General features: G+C 35.9%; 1 protein-coding gene across 5 annotated transcripts in view; it reads right to left on the bottom strand.

Moving 5' to 3' along the window:
- fhod3b (formin homology 2 domain containing 3b) overlaps positions 1 to 24,937 on the bottom strand; it is a 188,083-nt gene that overhangs the window by 52,388 nt on the left and 110,758 nt on the right. For all 5 annotated transcript variants that reach the window (XM_039674624.2, XM_089117557.1, XM_089117559.1 and 2 more), the window contains one exon: positions 20,219 to 20,324. In XM_039674624.2, the coding sequence (XP_039530558.2) occupies positions 20,219 to 20,324 (106 nt within the window). The remainder of the gene's footprint in view (positions 1 to 20,218; positions 20,325 to 24,937) is intronic.

Here is a 24,937-nt window from a genome sequence, read left to right as displayed (position 1 = left end):
TAATTCAATTGAAAACTAGAAGTGTCTATCTATAGAAGTGACCATAGAGTCAAATTAACTAAAATTATAATGTTAGTGAAATAAGGCAGGACAAAACTAAATGTAGTTAATCTGACAAAACTTTATTAATTTAAAGTTAATTTAAATTCATACAACAAGATTACAACAAATTATTTCAAACTAATTTGAATTTGTTGGAAAAATGTAATTCAATTTCGTTGAAAACCTTTCCTTAATTTAATTAAGTTCTTTCTAGTGATGGGAAGTCCGGTTCTTTTCCGCGAACCGGTTCTTTCGGACAGTTCGTTTTAATGAACCGGTTCAAAAAACCGGTTCACCAGTTCTTTTATGTCATCACGTAATGACGTCATCCCAGCGGATAAAAAATACTTCAAATTAAAGGCATTAGTAATCACAACTTCAGTTAAATAATAGTGTGCATTGTCATAATCATCTTGGATAAGTTTCTTACATTTACATTTTGAAAACGAACCCTGCTGCAGCCTAGGCGATGTGCTAACGCGGATGTTTTACATGTTTTAAATATATAAAATGCATGAATGGTCTTCATCATTTTATTTGTTATTAAATAAACTTGCATTTCGCCGATTCGCCCTCTCATTTAAGTCCTGGGTTCACCCGTACTACTGCGTGCTCGTATATCAGCACAGGATCAGCCGGCCGAAAGAAAGTTCTGTTCAGAGACGGTGCTATCACGCATGCGCAGTATCTCCAGCTCATCGGTTCTCCGTATCGAACGTGTCCGAAAGAAACAGTTCTCGGTTCTGTACTAGTGATTCAAGAACTGCAACAACCAGTTCTCGACTCGAGAACCATAGCATAGCTGTGTGCTGAGCTGAAACCTGAATATACAGTCGACAAAACTAAAAAATCGATGCATGTCTGTCTCCAAAATAGCCTTCTGTAGCCTATATACATCATGTTTATAATGTGTTAACATAACGAATTAAACATATGTTTAATTCGTTATGTTAACACATTATAAACATTTACTAAGCAGTGCACCAAACCTTGGCAAGAGTTTACATCAATTATTTATATTGGTACTTAGAAATTAAATGAGCTGTTCCTGAAAATATTATTTTAGTATAATAATAAATGTTTAGTAGTTTGACAGTTTTAGAATCCAATCATTATTTCCAATCGTTAAAATAACACAGTGATACAGTAATGTGATAAACATGTTTCCAAAATGTTTTATTTTGTTACACTTACTGATGTTCAACTAAAGACATGGAAACGTACATTTCGTCCCTCAGAAAAAAATGCACGCATGCTCAGCTCATCAACTCATCAGTTCTCAATATGTCGAACGTGTCCGAAAGAAACAGTTCTCGGTTCTGTACTGGTTATCCGACCGCTGTACCTGTATGTTCGGTAGTACACGCATGCGCAGTAATCAGCTGCTCGTGCTCATCACTTCTCTCAGCACCAACATATGTCTCCGTTCATTGAACTTTTTGAGTTACTGAATAAAATGTACTAATGGATATTGGTTTATTTCGATTCGGAGGGACTGTCAGGCATGTCTGAAAGTGAGTAACTTTAGTAACTTGTGGTTCAGCGCTGACGCAAGACGCGAACTGTTTCGAACGATTCAGTCCGATTTAGTGTACTGGTTCGACCGGTTCACTAAGAAGAACCGGTTCAAAAGAACGATTCGTTCACGAACCGGCCATCACTAGTTCTTTCAACAGATTATTTTTTTGAATGCAGGGGACATGGAGCCTTTTTAAAATCACTGACACTATTAAATAAGGCTGTACCCAAACATAGTAAATAAGTTGAATTAACCTTAATGAATTAAGTTGACCCAACGCAAGTACAATAAGTTGGAATAACATAATTGCATAATACTGAAATTAAGCAAGTTAATCATGTGGAAATCCTTTCCAAGATTTTTTTATGTTCATTCAAAGAGCTTTTTTTTTTTTTGAGTGTACTTTTTGTTATCCTGGAACATTATTTTGTATTCATTTCATGTTTCATGTAGTTTACCTTGCTATTTCACTAGAGTTTACTAATATGTTGCCGAAGTTGATCCGCGTTTTCGTCCGGAGTCGATCAGATTCACGTTTTGCCTGACGAGCTTGAGCAGATAAAACTTTTTTTTGTTTTTTATTTATTTATTTTTTGAGACTGTGTTGTGCTGGAGGCAGGACGTTTTGGGGGGTTATCAGACTCCATGTCGTCAGCTGAACTGCCGTTGGTCGCATAGACTGTAAGGATAGAGAGGCTCGTGAGCGCGCATGCACGTCACATCCGACGGATTTCGCAGGAAATCCGACCTGGAGACCTCACATATAAATATGAATATTGGCCTTCAGAGGTAATAGCAAAACCCGAAAAATGGATCATTGCAATGTGTGATTACAACTCCTTAACACACAGGCAATAAAAAAAGGATTCATTTTATAAAAACAGTTACATATAGGACCTTTAAGAAAAATAAACTTTACTTTTATTACACAAGGATGCATTAAATTGATCAAAAATCCCAGTAAAGACATTTATAATGCTTCAAAAGCTTTCTACTCCAATTAAATGCTGTTCTGTTGAACTTGTTATTTAATAATAAATCCTGAATAAATGACATTACAGTTTCCATAAAAACAGTTTTCAACAATGATAATTTTAAGAAATGTTTCTTGAACCTCAAATCAGCTAATAAGAACAATTTTTGAAGGAATAAGTGACGAAAATTGAATTACACAGGTTGACTTACATTTTAAAATATACTATCATTTTAAATTACAAAAGAGGTGGTGATGGCCTTTGGTGTGAGGGACCCGTGTTCGAATCCACTGTGAGACACTAATGTGTGCCTGAGCAAGACCCTTCACCCCTAGTTGTTCCAGAGGCATGCAACCTCTGACATACATAGCAGTTGTAAGTCGCTTTGGATGAAAGCGTCAGCTAAATTAATAAATGTAAATGTAATATTTCACAATATTACTATTTTTACTCTATTAAATATAGTGGCAGGGTGTATGTAGAGGTTAAAATCTGGCTTTCTGAAACCTTCTGTAATCCCTCACTCATGGCCAGCTCCACAGTTGGGAATCCCTGTCTGTTTCTCAAAGCTTTTAAATTCTCTATCCACATATTTAACCATTAGTTGCCATGACTCCATCCCAGATTTCATGCGCAGTGGCCAGAACTTGGCAACATTCTGTTTTCTCTCTTATGGTCTTTTCTTCTGCACCCCTCATTTGTTTCATTTACATTTCAAATGTCCCCTAGAACTGGGTCAGCCAAATTTTTGGCCTGTCTGTCAATATGCTACATTTATTTTTACAAGGCTACAGGCCTTCTATCAAGGTTCTACTCTCTGCAACATACAAGAGAGCTTTTACTGCACTCAACACTTTTCTAAATCCAGCGAAAAAAAAGTCTGCCGCAGCTATCGGTTCTGTTAAAGTCAGGTATATTTCTTTTGTTAAACCACAAAGTAGAAACAATCTGCAAATGTTTCCACAAAGAAAGAATGTGGGTTCTCTCCCCCACCGGACATGATGGCCTGGTGGGGCTTTTGGGGCAGACTGACAACAAAGAGCTTTTCCCAAAAACGTTGACTTATTCTGACTTCCCTTCTAGTCTGATTGGGTTTTGATTTAGCCTCCCTGTTTCCTAATGAGACAGCTTTATTACCGGTGCCCATTAAATTGCCATTACGAGCAGTTTCAGGATGCAGTAAATTCAGTGAAAGCTCATCATTACGAAATCAGCAGAACCCAGGGAAAAACACTTGCGTCCTGTTACTGTTGTCCCACTTCAGCCCGTTCACAGCTAGTAGGTAAATCAAGGGGACACTGATTCAACCAGGCATTAAAAAAACAAATGGTCAACTGAGTCAGACTCCGAATACTTAAGAATGTATCCAAACAAGAAGTGTGTGATATAGTGTGTATATATATAAATGTCTGAAAACTAAAAAGGTCGCAACAATGATTTATAAAGTCACAACTGGAAGAAACAAAAGTTACAATTGAGAATTTTATGAGAAACAAAGTAGTAATTCTGAGAAATTAAGTCGCAGAAAAAAATCATGGTTGAGATGTAAAGTTGAATATTATGGCAATTAATGTAGCAACTAAGAGAAAATAAGTCATACTTGTAAGAAATAAAGCCACAGTTAAGATATAGTTGAATTTTTAGAGAAATAAAGTAGCAACTATGAGAACAAGTCAATTGTAAGAAATTAAGTCACAATTGAGATATAAAATTAAAAAGTTAGAAAGAAAAACACTGCAAAAAATTGAGAAAATCTCAGGATTGATATATGAAGTTGAAAGTTTAGAGAAATAAAGTTTAAAAAAATACTATTGTGAGAAAGTCACGGTTGAGATATAAAATAGGGGAAATTACCTGTGTAATTCATAAACAGCTATTCATAAAAAAATATTTTAGTATTTAAAAATTTTATATTTTCGACCAATCAGTAAACATTTGAAATCCGGTGTAAACGCACGGGTTATTTCCAGCTCTGATTATCTCTGTTGCGCCAAACACCATGATTCTTTTGAGAAGTGGTCAAGAAAAATGAGCCATATTGTTTTCGTAGATGATCAGGTTTTGGCACTCTTAATAAAATGGAAAAACATAGAAATCAGCAGACAATTCCAAGTGAACACAAATGCTGGATACAACTGCAGAAGAAATAAACTGCTGAAGGATGAGCCGCAGTGAATTGTTATGGCACTTCAGAGGATGCTTATGATGCTTTGCATTGCACTCAATATGATGAAATTGCACTCTGTAAAAGGTTGCAGAGACTATTAGTCATTAGTGATGCTAACATTGACAACTCTAATGGTTAGTGGACATAAATACAGCTTTATATTCCTGCTCTGAATCATTCCAATGATCTTCCATACAGTGGCTGACTTCATGTTTTGGGCCAGAGCCAAATACTCCTTTCATGATTTATGCACACGCATGCACGTAGGGTTACTTGTAGCTCAGGACGACGTACACACAAACATGTATGTGTAGAGGCCAGTGTTAGTGTGTTTTTTAGCGTAGCCAAGTCCTTATGGTGCAAATAATTAGAGGTCAGGAAACATCACACGTTCTTATTCCTTAACACCTGCACATGGTGAAAAAACAAGCTAGATTTGAATCCAAATGTAAGCACCACACTAAGAACAGCATCTGTTGAAAAAGAGCATCACATTATGTTTTCTTGCGTGCGATGAGCATGTGAATGGAAAAATTTTGATTTCGTCAGACAACTAAACTAACTGTAATTATCAATCACCACAAATCATTTTCTGTAAAACTGAGTGAAAAAGCTTTCTTTAACTAATGTTAATGTCAATCAGGTCCAGCTAGATACTGCAGAGTTTCATTTTGAGATCATTTCAGCTCAAAATAGTTTAACCCCTTAACTGTCACCGCCCCTCCCTTTTTGAGAATGGGGGTTAAATGCTCTATTCACACTTAAATGGTTGTAATTTAAGAATGCCTTGGAATATATACCCAAGTTTGGTCTTGTTTTAAAGAAAACACTCAGCAGATTATTGCTGAAGTGAAAACACTTAAAAAAATGCAAGTATGAAAAAGTTATGGAAGTTTTAATTCACAGTAAATCAAATATACTGTACTATATATTTTTTATTTTATATAAAATATATATTTTACAAAATATTTTTACTCTAAAATTACTATAAAATCAAAGCCATAAATCTAACCAAGTTATGTTCCAAATTTGAAGTTGATATCACAAAAATTGAAGTTCCCATGAGATTTTGTTTAGGCGTAGTACCAAAAATAGCCACCGGGTGCCATTGAATTCCATTGAATTTAGTTGTGTACATTCTGCCTTAACAAATTAATACATTTCTGTCCAAATATCAATTTTGTCACAAAATTTGGAACCTTCAGACTCAGACCTTTCTGACAATATGTGTTTTGTCAAGATTAATAAAGGTTTTGATCATAAATTATGAAAAATAAGGATGCCCAAAAGGGGAGGAGCCTCATAAAATAAGTACCGTTTCTATGGTAACGCAACGTTCAATTATAAAATGGTTTTCACAGGATGAATTCTGAGTTTATAAGCTTTCAAATGATACCTAATTTATGATAACTACTAAAATGTGTGATATAATAAAAAAAGGCGATAAAAAATATTATTATATTTTAGAGGATAATATATACATACATATATATTATCATTTTTAGAGGATAATTTTATACTATACTTTTTATTTTTTATTGAAAAATACTAGATTATATGTTTTATTATGAACTTTTAGCATAAAAACAGAAGTTTCGATGATTAAAAGTGGGTGCATCAACTTTTTGTGACAAAGGTCAGACCTCCTGTTATGATGCAGATTTTTTTAGGTGCACTCTTGTCATAAATTCATTAATTACTCTTCCTACATAATTTTTAACACAAAACAGGGGTCGAATATTTAATTAGAAGTCTTAGACCTTTCCAAAAATATATAATTTGTCATATTAGGATTTAATAGAAATATAGTGAAGTAAAGTTAGGCGTCCCGGTACCGGGACGGTGACAGTTAAGGGGTTAAAAAAAAAAACAGAAAAAATGTGTTAAACAGCAGCATAATCAAATAAGGCAAAATATTAATGAACATAATACTTTGTGGAAATCACTTGAATCTGCATGATTGAATCACACAGATTCTGTGTGGGCCTGATGTTTAAAGAAAATTTAGCAAATACGCTTTAAAAAAACAAATTCTTGCGAAGTTAAGGAAACTTTCAGGCACACGGCGTGGGGCCGTTTGGAGCAGGTCCTTTAGAATGTGGGTCAGTCAGGTGTTTCTGAAGTTAAACTGAGGTTAAACTTCATAGCAGGGACGGCGGCTCTGGATCAAAAGTCACGCAGACTTAGCCGCAAGCATCCACAGTGTTCCCAACAGAGTAAACACTCAAACAGATGCTGACAACACCACTGCTGCCACACACAGTTCAGAGAGAGTCATATGCTCTCTTGCTCCACATGTATGTTTCCAATCACCACACTCTCTTTAATCAAATCAGGAAGTTAATAGCTTCACTGGATCATTAGAATAAACTCTTGTTGAAAGAAAGCAAAAGGATAAGAGAGGAAGTCTTATTTATTGTGACGCTACACAGTTTTTTGAGTTCATCATGCTTGGCAAGAGACTATGTGTAATTAAGTCAGACGGTAAAAATAGAAGGCACTTCTGGTAAACACTTTCTACAGAAAATGAACTTGACCCATGTTATTCATCACAATAATATACACTCAGCGGAAGTCTTTAATGACTAAAGACTGTTTCTGCTTTGATGCAGCGGATATTTTCCTATCGATTCATGCTAACGCCATGTAAACCGCAAATGGCTAACAAAAAAAAAGGAAAATAAAGAACCCAGGATGTTTTGTTTTTGGAGGTTTTTGTTTCGATAAGACAAGAAAGGATACTTTGAACCCATTGGGTAGACTGTTTTTCGTGGTTTTTAAAGGGTTTCAAAAGGATTTTAAATTCCCCTTAAAATCAAACAACTTGCCATTATTTAAACACCCTCTTGTCGTTCTGAACCTGTATGACTTTCTTATGCTTCTTATGTTCACAAATCATACATTGCTGTCGAGCCCATAAGGGACATAGGGTATGTTCACACTTGGCATGTTTGATTCGATTAAAACGAACCCTATGTGATTGCTCTGGACTAGTACTGCGATTTTTTTGATCGTGTGAACGCTGCCATCTAAAAACCCTGGTGTGCACCAAACAAGCTGACTGAGGCCGCTAAAAAGATGGGTCTCGGTCAACTTCCAAACAAACTCTGGCGCGGTTCGAAGGAAATATGAACACAACCAAAGACATGCAACCGAACCAAAAACAGGAAGATGAGAATCTAAAAAGGACAAAATTTCTCATCATAGTCAAGATGCTGCCCATCAGTTTGGTACAGGCATCAGAACAGCGTCTCTTCGCAGGAAACCTTCGTTTGAGTGTTTGACGGAGGGATGAGGGATACCTGCCACTGTTTAGACTCCTTTACACATTTTATAAGCTCTTCACAATGTTCGGTCTCAAAATAGGCAAGATGTCATAAAAGTCGACCAATCAGTTGTGAACTTATCCCTATAATTTAGGTTTGGTGTTAAAAATGGCAATCTAATTGCTAAGCGGACCAGGACTACTGTTTTTTTTTTTCTCGCACAAAAAAACATTGCGCTACAGGAAATTTTCTATGGAAGAAAGAAAGTCTTACAGGTTTAAAAAGACATTAGGGTGAATAAATGACAACACCTTTTGATTTGTGGGTGTGAAATACTATTTGAACCTTGAAACCATCAAGTCACATTCTCTGCGATCAGTAGAGAATCTGCAGTGGTTTGCTGTGGTTGGCAGCTGCCCAACAGGTCTTGTTTCGCCTGTGATTCTAAGTCTTGGGAAGAGGGGGAAACACTTCAGCACGACACAAAGGAGGCCTGGTGCTGGGATCCACTCCCATATATTGATATTGACCTCATGGGGTCATCATTTCTCAAGAAAATGTTTGTCATCTCAAGCAAGAAATGGAAAAGCCTTCATCTGGCAACTAAAGCATTACATTAAAGGTAGTGTACCTTGGGAAACAGTTCCATACAGCAAGGGTCTGAAATGATAAACTCACACAATATTGTGTGACATTCAGTATATTTTTTTATACTTAAAAATGTGTTATAAGTTTTGAAGGCTGTAGGTGAGTGTATGTGGAAAGTATGTGCTCTTCTTCTCCTGGGAACTTATTATGAGAACATAGAGCCAGGTTTTGTTGCCGCGGTCCTGCCAGTTCTGGAGATTCCCTTCTGGAACAAGAGCTGAGCACCCATCTAGACTACTGTATGAGTCCAACAACTCCACCTCCCCAGTTAAACATACTGCTTATGTACATAAATGTGACAGAAAGAGAAATTCTTGCATTTCAGAACAACTTTCATTGACCTATATTAGAGAAAGTGAAAAGAATCTGACAGATTCAGTAAGAATAAAAAAATTAATCTGTTGTATAGGCTCACATCAACAAAATTATTGCCTAAAAATCATTGTATCGGTTTCTATCTATCTATCTATCTATCTATCTATCTATCTATCTATCTATCTATCTATCTATCTATCTATCTATCTATCTATCTATCTATCTATCTATCTATCTATCTATCTATCTATCTATCTATCTATCTATCTATCTATCTAAAAAAAAACGATTAAATTACAAAACACATAGTTATTTTCCTTTATTATGATTGAGCCACTATTTGATTTAAGTTTTGTCTCTTTTTCTAATTTTACTTGTTTTCATCATCATTTGAAAGGTAGTTGTTTACATATAATTTCAGCTTAGTCAAACAGACTAAAAATAATGAATATGACATGACAAACTATTGACTACATTCAAAGGACATTTCTGCACAAAATACAAAAATTCACTTGTTTATAATAAATCGTATCATGTGAAACACACTGAGGTATGCAGACAGAAATAACATTGAAAGTCGAAAAAGTAGCTATTTATTTGGCAGTGCCATCTTTCAAACAATATACCATACACAAATATCATCAGCATGAATCTTTTTTCCATAAACATCGCTGTGATAGCTGGACAGGGTGAGGGAGACTTAGGGCTGGTAAGGGAGCAGTTATCTGGCCCTTAAATGATTTAAAATCACCACGAGCCGTGGCCTGATTCATCTCTGTCTCACTCTTGGCCAGGTTCAGGCTACAAGGAGGGCTCAGTTATTTTAGTGTACTAACAGGCATGTCACAAGGACTGTCGAGGGTTTGTTTGTTGGGTTTGGTTCAGTGTTGGCTCAGTTATTTTAGTGTACTAACAGGCATGCCACAAGGAGTGTCGAGGGTTTGTTTGTTGGGTTTGGTTCAGTGTTGTTATTGTTAACTATTAAAAATAGTTTTTGTTCACTGAAATTAAGCTGAAATGTAAGTGCTAAATGAAAATTAAACCTAAAATATTTAAACTTAAGTACAATAAGTTGATATTGAAGTACTAAAATTACAATAAGGGTGGGGAAAAAATTCAATGATGCAAAGAGATTTAAATTCTGCTGTAATGCAGATTTAAAAATAAATAGTGTTATTGTTCTAAAGTCTGTTCAAAGTTGATTCAGTTCTGTTAAATAACTGTGTGAAGTTCATCAATTATGGAATGAGTTCAATTCAGCTACAAAACAGCTCTACAGAAAACTGTGATGTCATCATCCAGCTCAGTTCAGTTCTCATCCGATGGTGTCAATGCATTCAAGTCAATAATATTGCTGAATATCAAGGGTTCCCAACTAAGCTAGCCAGAAGCGACAGTAGCAAGGAACCCAAACGCCACCGGACAGAAATGGAAAAAAAATTATATATATATATATACAGAAAATTAAGAAAATTCCATCCAGTTTGGTCCAACCAATGTGCTTGTTTGGCTAAACAATGGAAGATAGAGACTGATTAGAAAGGGCAGTAGGAGTGTTTGGGAAACCTGTTTAACCCTTAAAAGCATACGTCGGCTCTTTAGTGACCCGGGACGTCATTCACTACCCTCTGCCTCATTCATTTTTTAAAGTTAGACATCAACCTTCTTAGTATTACTCAATCAATTCATTATAAACACTATAAATATAAATAAAATATATAAAAGAATGCCTGTTTTCTCATTATTATTATGTTTTTTTGTAAATATTGTATTGGGTCACTAAAAAAATAAGGTGTGTAACAGTGTAAGTATATTTTTTCTACACAAAAAAATAATTTAATCTTTGATGACACTTTTGAAAAAGTGCAATTAACTTTTTTCCACCAGATGTCAATGTCTCATACACAATGACGAATGGATGTTTCACTAGTTACCGCAGGCAGGAAACAAAAGAATAGGAAGTATCATCAGCAAAACTTTAAATGGCTGCAGAGAAAGTTCTGTATGCAATAAAATACTAGTGTCACTGTCACTTGATGGTGGATCTGGTGAAGAAGCTGTCAGCGATCAAAACAAAACATCAAAACTTAATTTTATTCTTCTGTAATTGTTCCTCTAACATTAGGAGTTTTATTTGAATTTTTATGGTTCCGAAATGTTGGGACATTTTTCAAAATATATTTTGTGTTTCACAGAAGAAAGAAAGTCCAACAGGTTGTGGAATGACATAAAGAGATAGTTCACCCAACACTAAAAATTGTCATCACTTAAAAGTCACTAATATAGATGTCCCGCACCACCCTGACACGTTACGTAAGGCTCTTTACTCAAAATCACACATTTTACAAGAAAAGCTTTTACATGGACACTTAAAATCATTTTTAATAGCACATCTATCTGTTCACCACAAATATAGTGATTTGAGAGCAGAGTTGGCTTTCAGGGACTCTAGGGAGTTACGAAGATTGCCATTGATGTTAACTGCCTACTAGTGCACTCTGTAACTCTGTCATCAGAATTGGAGTGATAAACATTCTCATGCTCTCTTCCTGTTAATTTCACCTTCCTCCATTCTCTCATAAAATTTATCTGGGCTGATCTCCTGCTTGGATGGAGTCCAGATGGTTGTGGGACCCCAGGCTCAGCCACTATACTGGGGTTATGGGGGAAAAGCTCCCTCAGGTCTAGGAAAGGACGGCAGGCGCTGAGAGGCCTCTTGCCCCGAGGCACACGTGTGAGGGGCCCCAATCACAGGGCCGAACTCCACTCAGCTCACAGGGGGACACTAAATGGATAGGGTGTGTGTTTTAACAGAAATTTTATATGGGAACCGAAAGTTCTGATGCTTCATACCCATGATCAAACGATGAAATAATACATCAATTTACACAATACAATGTGAATGTGTTGGAAAATATTAGGTTTACAGTGGAGAAATGACCGCTAAGTAGCCTAGTCTTTTTAGTTACAATTAAAAAAAAAAGTTACATTAATGTAACTAATTTGAGTGAAATGTTAAATAAACAAACACTACTTTTCAGAATAATCGGTAACACTATACAATACGGGTGCAGTATGCATCAATTCATCCTTAACTAATGCACAGATAATCATGAGTTAATGTATAACTCATGAAGAACTCAACCATTAATTAATGATTACTGCATCAGCAAACTAATAAAGAGTCAATATGATTAATAGATTAAGTAATACATGAATTGCTATTAATTCAATGTGTCATTGTGTATTAATTCCTTAATAACATATTTTATTAACTAATAGTGTAAATTAATGTGTTAATTACCACAATTAGTCAAAGCTATGCACATCAACTTCCAGTTGTCTGCTTTAATTAATCATTAGCTAAATATTTGCAAAGGCATCATTATGTTATGACTTTACTTGTTGGGGCACATCATTATTAACTAGTCATTTAGTAATTGTTGTAATTTGCACATGAATTTGCACTAACAATGAAGTAATTAATGATGTATTAATGCATATTAGTGTACCTGTCATATTATCTGGAAGTTGAAATACAAGGCTTTGGCTCATTCTAACTTATTAATTAACACTATTAGTTAAAAAATGAGTTATTATGGAATTAATCCACAATTACATATTTAATTAACAACAATTCATGTATGAACTAATACATTAACCTTATAGACTCTTAATTAGTTCCTAATCTGGTAATCATTAATGAATAGCTTAAATAGTCATTAATTACACATTAATTCAGTATTATCTGTGCATTAGTTAAGCATGAATTAATGCTTTTTAGTGCACACGTATTGTAAAGTGTTACCGAATAATCTTGTGCTCATCAAGGCTGCAAAAAATAAAAAATAAATTAAAAAATAACAGTGGGTATCATTCACTTAGCATGAAATTATTGACGTTGATCGTGGGGAATATTCCCTTTGAAAACAAAACTCAGCCAAAGCATCTTCAGCGGTTCGGATTTAGGAACATCAAAATGACTGCTGTGTTCGTTATTACACCCAAGAACAAAACACCACAGTCGCTTAGACGCCATTCTGGTCCAGTGTATCAGCAATGGCGGACTATGATGACAATCAACAATCATGGGAGGGGCGTCCAATCATGTGACGTCACACGGTCGATCGGCTCGATTTTCCTTAAAGTTTCTATTTATTTCCAGGTTTATGTAACAAAATTCCCATATTTTATATGTGGTCTAACTGGATCACACTGAATATACCTGGCTAACATTTATTTTACATTCAGTCTGTCATGTCAATCTATAAATTTAAATGCACTCTGCTGCTTCACTACCTTGATTTTCCCGGACAGAGCAAAATAGGATCATAAGTGTGCAAATGTTTTGGAGAGAATACAGAGTGTGTTAAGAGGAAAGGTGTAAACCCAGATTTTAGCTGTGGCACTAACCCAACTTCTCCATGTGTTTTCATGCGCTTGGCTGGAAGTGATGGCGCTGAAATCTCAGGCCTCTAGTATTCCTATCAATGATACCCCTGGTGCTCACAGCAGCCAACAAGAGCGGCCCAGCAGAAGAGCTGCCTTATCTCACCATGATATGTCATGTTCCCCCAAGAGAAGATGTGGACCTGTATTGACAAATGCATGTTTAATGTGCTGAAATGTGCTGGAAATTTGTGATAAAAAAGTAGAGAATGGCTTTAGCAACTCCAAAGTCATGGAGTTCCCATGGTATGCATGAACTGATAAACATACATACCAAGTAAAATCAAAGTATCAGAGGCTTTGGATAAAGGCTGGAATACACTAAACAACATTTAAAATCTGAACGCAACCTGAACATCATTCACTTGCCGATTTGTCAACAGTTACAGAGAAAACTGGGCATCAGTCATAAATAACTGAAGATCACACACTAGCAGACTTTCAAGTCTTTCTGAACACAACAAATCGTGCAGAAACATTACAAATTTAAACAATGTGTTCTAAAATCAGATCAAAATTTTAGAGCATGTGAATTCCGTTCTCTTAATAGAGTGCCGAAGTTACGACGTCAGAGGTGAGTTAGCATTACGGTTCCCTCGCTCTAAAGTCTATGGGATTTTTGAATGGGTTTTTGCTAAATCGCCTGAAATAAGGTCTGTGGTGAACAGAGCCTCTAAATATTTTCACGTTTTGATCTATGACATAGAACACACAGTTATAACCTGCTTGTGGTTTTTAAAAACGTTATTGTGTCTGATTGTGTTTTTTAAAATCTTTATATAGGCTTCAAAATTTTGGATTAACTTGTAAAGATTATCTTGCTAGACGTGTAAGTGTCACAACCCTTTGTTAAACACAGATCTTATTTTTTGCGATTTTCCAAAAGTCTATGGGGAAAATGCATTGCTTTTCGACCGAGGGAACCCATGCGCCGCTAGCTTCCGAGTTGTCCTACAAAGTGACGTCATCACTTCGGCACTCTATTGGAATCATAATCTAAAGCTAAAAAAAACAAACAAAAACAAAAAAACACTTGTACACTACACAATTTTCTGTAAAAACTCCCCTGGCCCTGGCCCTGACCTTCGGCAACTCATTTACTCTTCCAGACAGTAAAATGGGACAAAAACTTGGGCAAAAGTCATGCAGGATACACTAGAGGAACAAATGGCGTAGAAACAGTTTTGACTTGGAAATTGCTTGTAAATTTCACAATGAAAAGAAACAGCAAAAAAAACAAACAAACAATTGCTTTAAAGATAAAATTTCGAGGTAGAACGACTGAAATATTTATCAATAATCTGTTTTATCTACAACTTTGAAAATAATTGTCACAGAGTATTCTGGCCTTAAAAGTGCCCCCTAAATGTAAGTATGAGTATTTTCTATTTTATTCTACTTGGACACAATCGCCACGTGCAGCCATTTTGAAATCACGTTATTAAACGAAAACTTGCTTTAACTAAAGTATTCTCAATACTATTTGATACTTTTGATTAAGGAATATTTGAAAAATGATTTTGAATTACGCATTATTTGCATTTCTACAATGGCATCGCTAACCAAACATATTTGCTTTTGCTTGATGCTACCTCCACACCTCTAGGTGTCTCTAGGTGCCAGGCAAAAATGACATCACAACGTAAACTAAACTGCTGAGTGCAACTTTAACATATTAAATGTCACAAAAAACATTCTGTCTACACAACGTTTTGGTTATTTCCAGTAAAAATGAAAAAAAAAAATGACACATTTTCAATGTGGTCTCAGACTTTTGCACCTCAGTGCACATGCGTGCATGCTCCCCAAAAAAACATTGGAAGGAAAAGATCACCGCAGCGTGTGTTTCTTCTTCTGGTCATGAGAAACTAGGTCATCTGTGAGCCAGGTTACAGCCCATGCATAAGAGAAGACAGGCTATAACAGCAGCTCTTTCCCACAGCCAGAACGATCCATTCCAAACAAACAACCAACTCGCACAAAAACACCAAAAACAGAGACAAATGAAGTAAACAAAGTACAAATGAGTGATTAAAAAGAGCAGGAAGGGATTGAAGCTATCATTTAGACTGCCTGTCATCATCATCATCATCATCATCCTCTTGATCCCTCTCACTGTATCTCTCATTCTCTTTCAGTTTCACTCTGTCCCAGATGGGAATTTGGCATCTTAATCAACTGGGTTGTTTGTGTCAATGTGGGTTCAAACCCATAACCAGGGCACAAGCACTGATTGCAAGTAAACACATTGAAATCAGGTCCCACTAGGACAATGCAACTTCATTTCAACTGTGTGTTTTATACTGAAACTAGTTTAGCTGTAAATAAAAGGATGCATGACCTTTAGAGAAGCACACAGGCTCAGTTTGAGATAATTATGGCATCCTGTTACCCAAAGGTGTGCTGAGTCTTACTGAGAGTCCATAAAAGCATAGCAGCAGCATGAATCATCTGGGTGTGGAAACTAAAATATAAAATGTGCAGGTCTAAAAAGGAATAGGCACATTGCGACTGTCTATTTCGCTCAAAAACACCCGAAGCACTCACTCAGAGCCACGACACATTGAGAAAAATACTTCTTTAGGAACCGTCGAGTGTAACTGCTGTACCAGTCGAATGCACAAAATGCATTTCCAGTTTGGGCTATAGCTGAAATATTACGCTATGGGGAGTAATGTGTAGCTTTGTTTTTGTGTTACAGAAAGCCGCTGTCATTGCGGACAGGCTGTAAATCGTACAGACTGCCAGTAAGTCTCAACATGCGGATGTAGTGTTTAGGTGTCTGTCGTCAGTCCCTGGCCCTGTAAATTCAATTGCTTTGACTATAAACAAGCAACCCCAGTAAAGAAATCACTTTAAGCTCTCTCAAAACACACATGAACACTGAATTCATGTTGCTTTTACTAACAACATACAATATACTGGAATGATATACACTTTACATTTAAAGTCAGAAAGATTGTCTGTTCATGTTTTTGAAAGAAAGAAACTAATACTTTTATTCAGTATGGATCCACATTTGCAATGACAGATAGGATTTCTATTTTTAAAATCCACAAAAATGTTCACTGTTTTCAACATTGATGATTATCAGAAATGTTTCTTGAGAGCCAAATCAGCATATTTGAAGGATTTCTGAAGGATCATGTGACACTAAAGACTGGAGCAATGATGCTGAAAATTCAGCTTAGCCATAACAGGAATAAATTACATTTTAAAAAATATTAAAATAGTTAATTTAAACCATAATAATTTCACAATATCACTAACATTTGACCCCCTACCCCCTTCCTCTGAGAATCTTATCTGCATCTCTCTCTCTCTCTCAAATCGAATTCCGCCATTGGATCGATTTTGTGCCGCTTTACTGTTTTACTGTATTTTGATATACTAATATAATTTATATATACTTTAAATATACTTTTGATGCAGCCTAGCTGAGATGCCAAACGTTTTAACTAGTGTGTATTGTATTGCATATAATTTACACAAATAGTACATATAGACAACATTAATTTAGTGATTTATATGACTGATTTAGCTGATCCAAATGTATGGGTCATTGATGCACTTTGACATTTTAAATAAATGTTTAAGTCTGTAAATTATAATCATTTATACATTTTGGTGATTTTTTACTACAGCAAAATAAACCTATAGCAGTTCAGAGTGATGATTAAAAAAACAGGCCAGAGCAGCTAACACTGAATTCCCAACAATGCATACTGTAAATACAGTACGTCATAAGGCTCTAATGTAATGTTCTGGTTTTGTGTATTTGTATACACATTTGTATACACACAGACGCCCCGCCACCCACATGCACAAACACCCTTTTAAAAAGGAAAGCTGATACCCTCCAGCTTAAACATACGAGTACACCACACAAATACACTTCAGATGCCCAGATGTAACCAAACGAAACACTGAAATGCACCATAACACGCACCGTTCATTGACCCCAATAATTACCATTCACAAACGTGTTGCTCCTGTTTGCCCTGGCTAATTTATTCTCTCCATGCATGTGAGGTGAAAGGTCAGGCATGTTAATAGGCTGCTAAGAGCTTCCTCTGCCTGGGGATGAGGTTGCCGGCCAGTGGGGAGGTCTAAAGGGGACTGGAAAACCCTCTCCGAAAGGTCACCCGCATTTCACAGCCCACTGCGAGAGGGCAGCGCCCACATGCTTTAACGTCCAATAAAAAGGCTTGTCAGGATGTTGCAGATCGTAAACTGAATTTCAACAACCCCCCTGACACCCTTCCCTCTGAGGAAAAGAAGACATGTTGATGCTTTATTGGCAATTAATAGTGCTGGGTGGAAAATGTTTGGTGCCCAGCTTTAAAATGTATTGTGTGGTAGTTATTTAACTTCTTGTGATGTGGTTTGGATGTATAGATATTTGGTATTGTGATATAGTGTTAGTGTTTTTTTAGTGACACCACTGGTAGTTACAATATGAAGAGTCAGTCACAACATACTTCAGTGAACACTAATTCATAAGACTATACAAGACAATTTAATTATAAATCTGCTCATTTTGTTACTGTTCTATCCTTAAAGGAGCTAAACGCAAGTCTCTGAGTTTTTGCAGAACTACGCCCCCTCTGGCGACAAGCGAAACTGCAACCAGAGCTGTGCGCGTTCATGGAGGAACACACACACACACACATACGCACGTTTGCACGAGCTGTTCATAACTAAGGAGCATCAGCCGCACACTGTGCGGCACACATCTTTTGTTACAGTCATAATGAGGTAATACAGTAATAAATCTGCAAGTCATTTAAAATATATGAAAGGAAAGGCATTCGAGTAAATTACACACTTGTGTGAGAGGGGGAAACGGGGGTAGTAGAAAACTTCGGTTTTTGTTTCCATCTATCTCCCTGTGCTTACTGTATCCACTTATGATTGAATTATTATGGAAACACGTTCAGTTATCACTTTGTATAGGCTATGACCCGTTTGAGCCCTAGAGCCGACCGGAGATCTCTCCGTTTGTTGAAAGCTTCCCGATGCTGACTCTCGTCTTATTCCGACGCCTGGCACTGGACAGACTGAAGTTTTATTTTCTGTCTCACGTGGAGTTTGCGTTGGGGTTTGTAATGAGCTACAAGCCGGTCTCTTTCCGCGCCATATACAGATTTAATGAAGTGCACGTCACCGAAAGCAACAGATATGAGCTGGATTTTATTAATCATCGGCTAATTTCAAAATCAGCAAAGACAGCAATAAGAGAGATCGGCAACAGAACTGGTAAGATCATTTCATTTCTTTACTTTTAATGAAGATGGTAGTGTTAAGCGTCTGCGACTTACTTTCACTAGGCTAATTCACTTTGATTTGCGATAGATTGCGGCGCTTGATGAAGGGGCTCAGCTCAGCTGCTCAGGTGATGCGCGTCGTCATATATGACTAAAATATCATGACATATAGCTTGGTTTCAACAACCAGATGCATTTACACTTGTCCAGTTTCGTCTGGAATACGGCACAGACCACGTCCTCAAGTGGTTTGAGCGATCGAATTCAAATCCGTCTCGAATGCGTTTCGGAGGGCATTTACACCCTGGTCTTTTCACGATCGAATAGCTATCCGATCACAGAAAACGCATGAAGTGACCAGGTGTAAACAGCCCCTTTGAATCCATCGTCTACTTTTGTGGAAAGCTGACTAGAGTTGTGTCGCTCGAGTTGTCTTCTCTGATACGGAGAACGGCGGCGAATAGCTACACGAACCTGCCAGACATAGCCAGGCGAGCGTGAACGCGCATGACGTCACGCCCAGTCTCAGATTCGAGCCCGAATCCCTCTTATATATTTCACTGTACAGGGTTATAGAGGCGATCGCAGTGATCAAAGAAGGGCTCATTCAGCCCATCAGGCGATTGTTTAAGCATGTATGGGTTAGAAAACGGCTATTTTTAACATGAAAAGTTGCGCAATGCACCTTTAAAATTCTGATGTAGCTTTTAATTAAGTAGGGGCGATATATTTTGATAATATATTTACAATAATTCTGCTGACGATAAAATATTAACATCACAATGATCACAATTTTATTGCAGTTTTTAGACTAATTCCACAATATTTCCTAGTGGTTTAGTTAATAAATGAATAAATATATGATTCAATATTGTACATATGATTCAAAGTTGTGATTTGATTCATTTCCATAAATCTGTTCCATAAATTTGTCAATTTCAATAAATCAGTTAAAAAATTTGATTCAGCAATTAATGTGATACTAATACAATTTATTAAATTAGAATGTAAAAAAAAAAAACACACAATACAGCTTAAAAGTTTGGTATCTGAATGTACAGTATTTCCCAAGAAGTCACTTATGCTTAAGGCTTTAATATATTTAAATTAAATGCATTCAAAAAAAGCATTTCATATATTTTAAAAATAATTATATCACTGTGATGGCAAATCCGAGTTTTCAGCATTCATTGCATCAGTCTTCAGTCACATGATCTAATATGATGATTTGGTGCTTAGAAACATCTTATTATTATCAATGTTGTTTTTGATGAAAAGCAAGTTCAAAAGAACAGCATTTATTTGAAATATTTTGCAAATATATATGTTCACTGTCACTTTTAAACAATTTCATGCATTACTGCTGAATAAAACAAAAACTCTTGAACAGTAGTGTATAGGCAAATATTGCTGTAAATTACTACGCATCATGTGTCTGGTGGATATATACTATATATTATAACCTGAACAATGTTTTATAGCGCTCGTTTTTTTATGTTTGATAGTTGTTTAACCTCTTGAATCATATACAGTACATTGAGTTTACAGTGTCATGTGTGGTAATGTGGTACCTCTGAGGATGTAGTTCTGGTAGTTTTGGTCGGCCTCAGCTCCCACTTTAATCAGACACGTGAGTCCCTCAGCCATCACAAACTCATGCACCAGATCTTTATCATCCTGCAGGAGAAACACAAGCAGCAGAAACTCAATCCAAACAGTTGCACTTGCGTGTACAACAAGCACAGAATAAATACAGCATAACAAACACAACACATCGTGTGTAATTGAATATCTTGAAATTAACCATCAAGAAAGTGACACTCCATCATATGAACATTTTTTTTTTTTGTATTGCCGCAACACACTCTCAGGGGGACCAATAAGAATTCCAGAAAGATTCAGTTGTGCTTTCCTTTCAGATATGCACTTGATTTCAAACTGACATGGCCCAAACCGAAGCTTACGCATTCCTATCTGTCAAACGGTCCGTCAGTGTTTTCTCTACGCTCCCAAAAGGTTCCCACTCCTACACCAACACATGTTGCATTGTTCTGCAAACTCTCTGTCCACCAGGTGCTGGGAATTTCTTAAAACAACCTAAAAGTAGCTCAACATGCTTAGAAGTTCCAAAAGAAACATTAACCTATTAAAGTTATAATGCAATTTTACAATTCAAATTAAAAATAATTTATTATGAAATTTTAATATATATATACACTATAAGGTAGTATACTATATATATAAAGTAGTAATAACTACATAATAATAGTGTATATTACTATATAAATAGAATATAAATTATAAAGTATAATATAAAACATTAATCTATTAAATTTAATACATTTTTAAAATAAAATAAAAATCTTGAATTCTGCCATTTAAATGATTTAGAATTTAATACATTTTCAAAATGATAATTAAAGGTATTATTGAAAATTTAGAGAATATTTCATAATTATTTAATAAAATCTTGTTTGTTATCTTATTTTAAAGCTAGCTGTAAAAATTTTTAAATGTAGTTCTGCAGTGTTGTTTTATAGAGCTGTCCCGGACTCGTCCCTGTAGTCCCTTCAGATCTCCCCTAGTGAGCACTTACAGTTTTTAAATCCTTTTCACTTCCTACCCATGGAAACCCTTTGTGTTTGGGCTTGAGTAAGTTTTGGTTGCTAAGTGCTAATCGACTGCTTCCCTGCAGTAAAAAAAGTCCATTAAACACACTGTATAAGAAGTGTGAGGAGCAGTACGTGTCTCTGCTTGATTTATGGCACTCACACACACACACACACACACACACACACACACACACACAGGTCCACGGCTGGGCACACTTGACTAATTCTACAATTACAGCATGCATCCCTCTGTCCTGTACTGTATGTCATGTGTGGAAGAGAATTAGGCTCCAGCAGTCACTGATGTCCAATATTTCTCCTACTTTGGGATTTGTGTGGACACACCCTATTGGCTGATCTGAAAATGATTAGGGGTGTTGGATTTGTGGAATTTATATTGGTGCAGACAGTCTATAATGACACAGTATGCCCATGTCTGGAGAAATGCATTTTACTGCACATGCAAAATGCACAACAGCATAAAGAATGCTGGGAGAAAGTTGGGTGATTAATCAGATCACTGCTCATCTATACGGTTCTCAAGTGATTCATACGTCTTAGATTAAAATTTAGGGAGATTTTGAGGAGTATGAGATTGGTTTCAATAACTTGAACTGCTGAGCTTGAATTCTGTCCAAGAATTGTGTGTGTGTGTGTGTTTATATCCCGGTGGGGACTTCAAACTGAATGCACACTGACTCATGGGGACTTGTGTCACCGTGGGGGCCTTTGAGGTCCCCATGAGGAAACAAGCTTATAAATCATACAAAATTATTATTATTATTTTTTTTTTTTATGTAAAAATACAGAACATTTTCTGTAATTGGTAGGATTAGTGTTAGGTGAAAGAATATACAATTTGTAGAGTATAAAAACCATTGCATCTTATGGAGAGTCCCCACAAAGATTGAAAACCACTGTGTGTGTGTCAGTGTTTTGGGAGTAACTAACTAAAAGTAGTAACTCTACAATCATATTTTTCAGAATTTATTTTCTAGTGTAGCTAAATTAAAGCTTCTTTCTCCCACCCGAGGTGGCGTTAAACTGCTGATTTACATATATGTGCTGATATATGCTGATTTAAATGTATGTATTTCTTTATATGTCTCACAATTTTGACTTTTCAAACTTGTGTACTTGCAATATCTCGTAATTACATTTGAGACAAAAAGTTCAACTCTATATAGCACTTTTGTAAATTAGTGACAATTAACCCAGGCCTGTGGTGACATTTCTGCTAAACTATATTTTATGTTTTGTGACACTTGAAATGTCAAGTTAGTGTATTGCCGCAATTCGGAAAAGAATTGTCCAGTGAGTGGGGCTAAAATGTTAACTCTCTAAGCTTTTGAAAATAACTCTACTGTAACCTAAGCAATGTGTTAAAAAAAATAGTGTTTAAAAATGCAAACATGAGATAACAAGTATTTGCTGACTAGCTTTATTTTGAGCATAAATGTAAATTACATAAGTGACTTATGTTTCACGGGACTTGTGCTCATAACATACTGTACACTCTCAGAAAAAAAGGTACAAAAGCTGTCACTGGGGCTGTACCTTTTCAAAAAGTAAACGTTTGTCCATTCTAGGTGCAAATATGTACATTTTAGGTGCTAATATGTACATTTTAAGTGCTAATACACATTTCAGGTGCTGATATGGACATTTTATGTGCTAATATGTACATTTCAGGTGCTGATATGGGCATTTTATGTGCTAATATGTACATTTCAGGTGCTATTATGTACATTTTAGGTGTTAATATGTACATTTTAGGTGCTAATAAGTACATTTTAGGTGCTATTATGTACATTTTAGGTGTTAATATGTACATTTTAGGTGCTAATAGGTACATTTTAGGTGCTGATATGTACATTTCAGGTGCTATTATGTACATTTTAGGTGCTAATATGTGCATTTTAGGTGCTAATATGTACATTTCAGGAGCTAATATGTCAATTGTAGGTGCTAATAGGTACATTTTAGGTGTTAATATGTACAATTTAGGTGCTAATATGTACATTTTAGGTGCTAATATGTACATTTTTAGTGTGAATATGTACATTTCAGGAGCTAATATGTCCATTTTAGGTGCTAATATGTACATTTTTAGTTTTAATATGTACATTTTTAGTGTTAATATGTACATTTCAGGAGCTAATATGTCTATTTTAGGTCTTAATATGTATATTTTAGGTGCTAATATGTACATTTTAGGTATTAATATGTACATTTTAGGTGTTAATATGTACCACTAAGGTACCAAAATGCAGCCTTTGGGTACAAACGTGTACCTTTTTAAAAGGTACAGCCCCAGTGACGGCTTTTGTACCTTTTTTTCTGAGAGTGTAGGTGTGCTACAGTATTATTAAGGTCATAATATATTAATGTGGAAATATTGAACTGTGCAAAAAATGAGTCATTATCAATCATAATCTGTCCCAGGCATTTCAATTTGTGTAAAAAAAAAAAAGAAAAAAAAAAGGAACAAAAATAGGCTATATGCACGCATAAGTTCCACATTTGACGCAAAGCTTCAGTTTCCAGTTAGGGAGATTTAAAGTGAAGGAAAACCGAGGAAACGAGATTATGGCAGAGTCTTCAAAATTTACTGTCTTCCCGTCTTTGAAACGAAACTTTAATACGTTTAGATGTAATTGTATATATGTTTATTTAATATAATAAACAAAGAAGCATCAATTAAATGAGGGGTGTCTGTTTTGTCTGTTTTTGGGACTAACGTTTCAGTATAAAAGCCAATATAAATTCTGGGTATAGCATTGGACTTTACGATCGGCGGAAGTAATCCAGCATCCTTAAACCTTAACCGGAAATACCACCGTGCATAGAGCCCATTTCACCTGGAAACTGCAGTAAATATTTTGTATAGTTACGTTTTTGGAATCATGCAAAAATGTAGGTAGAGGCACACTTTTCTAACGGTTCAGAATGGGACTTTATTTCTTATTTTGAAATATTTCTCACAATTACATTTTTAAATTTACATATGTATCTACAGTATTGTTTTGTAGATTTATATGACAACACAGGCAAAAAAAAAATATTAACCTAAGCGTCATACTATTTAGTTATGTATACTCGTTACTTGGAGTTTGCTATTTGTTACAGTACTATGCGCTGGATCTAGACAACACAGTGTAAATTATCGTTAATAAAATCACTACTTATCGCTTGTGGTGATATAGGATTGGAATTGCCCCCTTTTTCAGAATGAGACGCTGAGAGAAGCCTGCTTGATATTGTCCCAGGTTAGAAAATAAGTATGAGGTGAAATAGGCAGAGCAAACTAACAACTTCGAATTAAACTGTTGCGGTAAAGTTATCCGATTATAGATAAACATCAACCTATTGCCTATTATTGCACAGCCAGGAACATAACATTTGTTTCCATGATCTGCCATTTTCCCTATGATCCTCACTTGTTTCTTCACCTGCAGAACTTCCGATGATTCGGCTGCGCCGTTTCGCCTGGAATTGAACATGGGCTGGCATATGCAAACTTTTGGAGGCGTACATACTAATAAAGATCCCGACTGTTGCATCACAGTCGGTGTTATGTGGAGATTCGCCTCTTTTCAGAGGTGTTTTTCAAAAACGAGATTTAAATAAGGAGAAAACAATGGTGTTTGAGACTCACTGTATGTCATGTCCATGTAC

The sequence above is a fragment of the Pimephales promelas genome, chromosome 12, assembly GCF_988280905.1.
Source record: "Pimephales promelas chromosome 12, fPimPro1.hap1.1, whole genome shotgun sequence".
Taxonomy (NCBI): Eukaryota; Metazoa; Chordata; class Actinopteri; order Cypriniformes; family Leuciscidae; genus Pimephales; species Pimephales promelas.
This window is presented reverse-complemented; position numbering and strand designations above follow the sequence as displayed.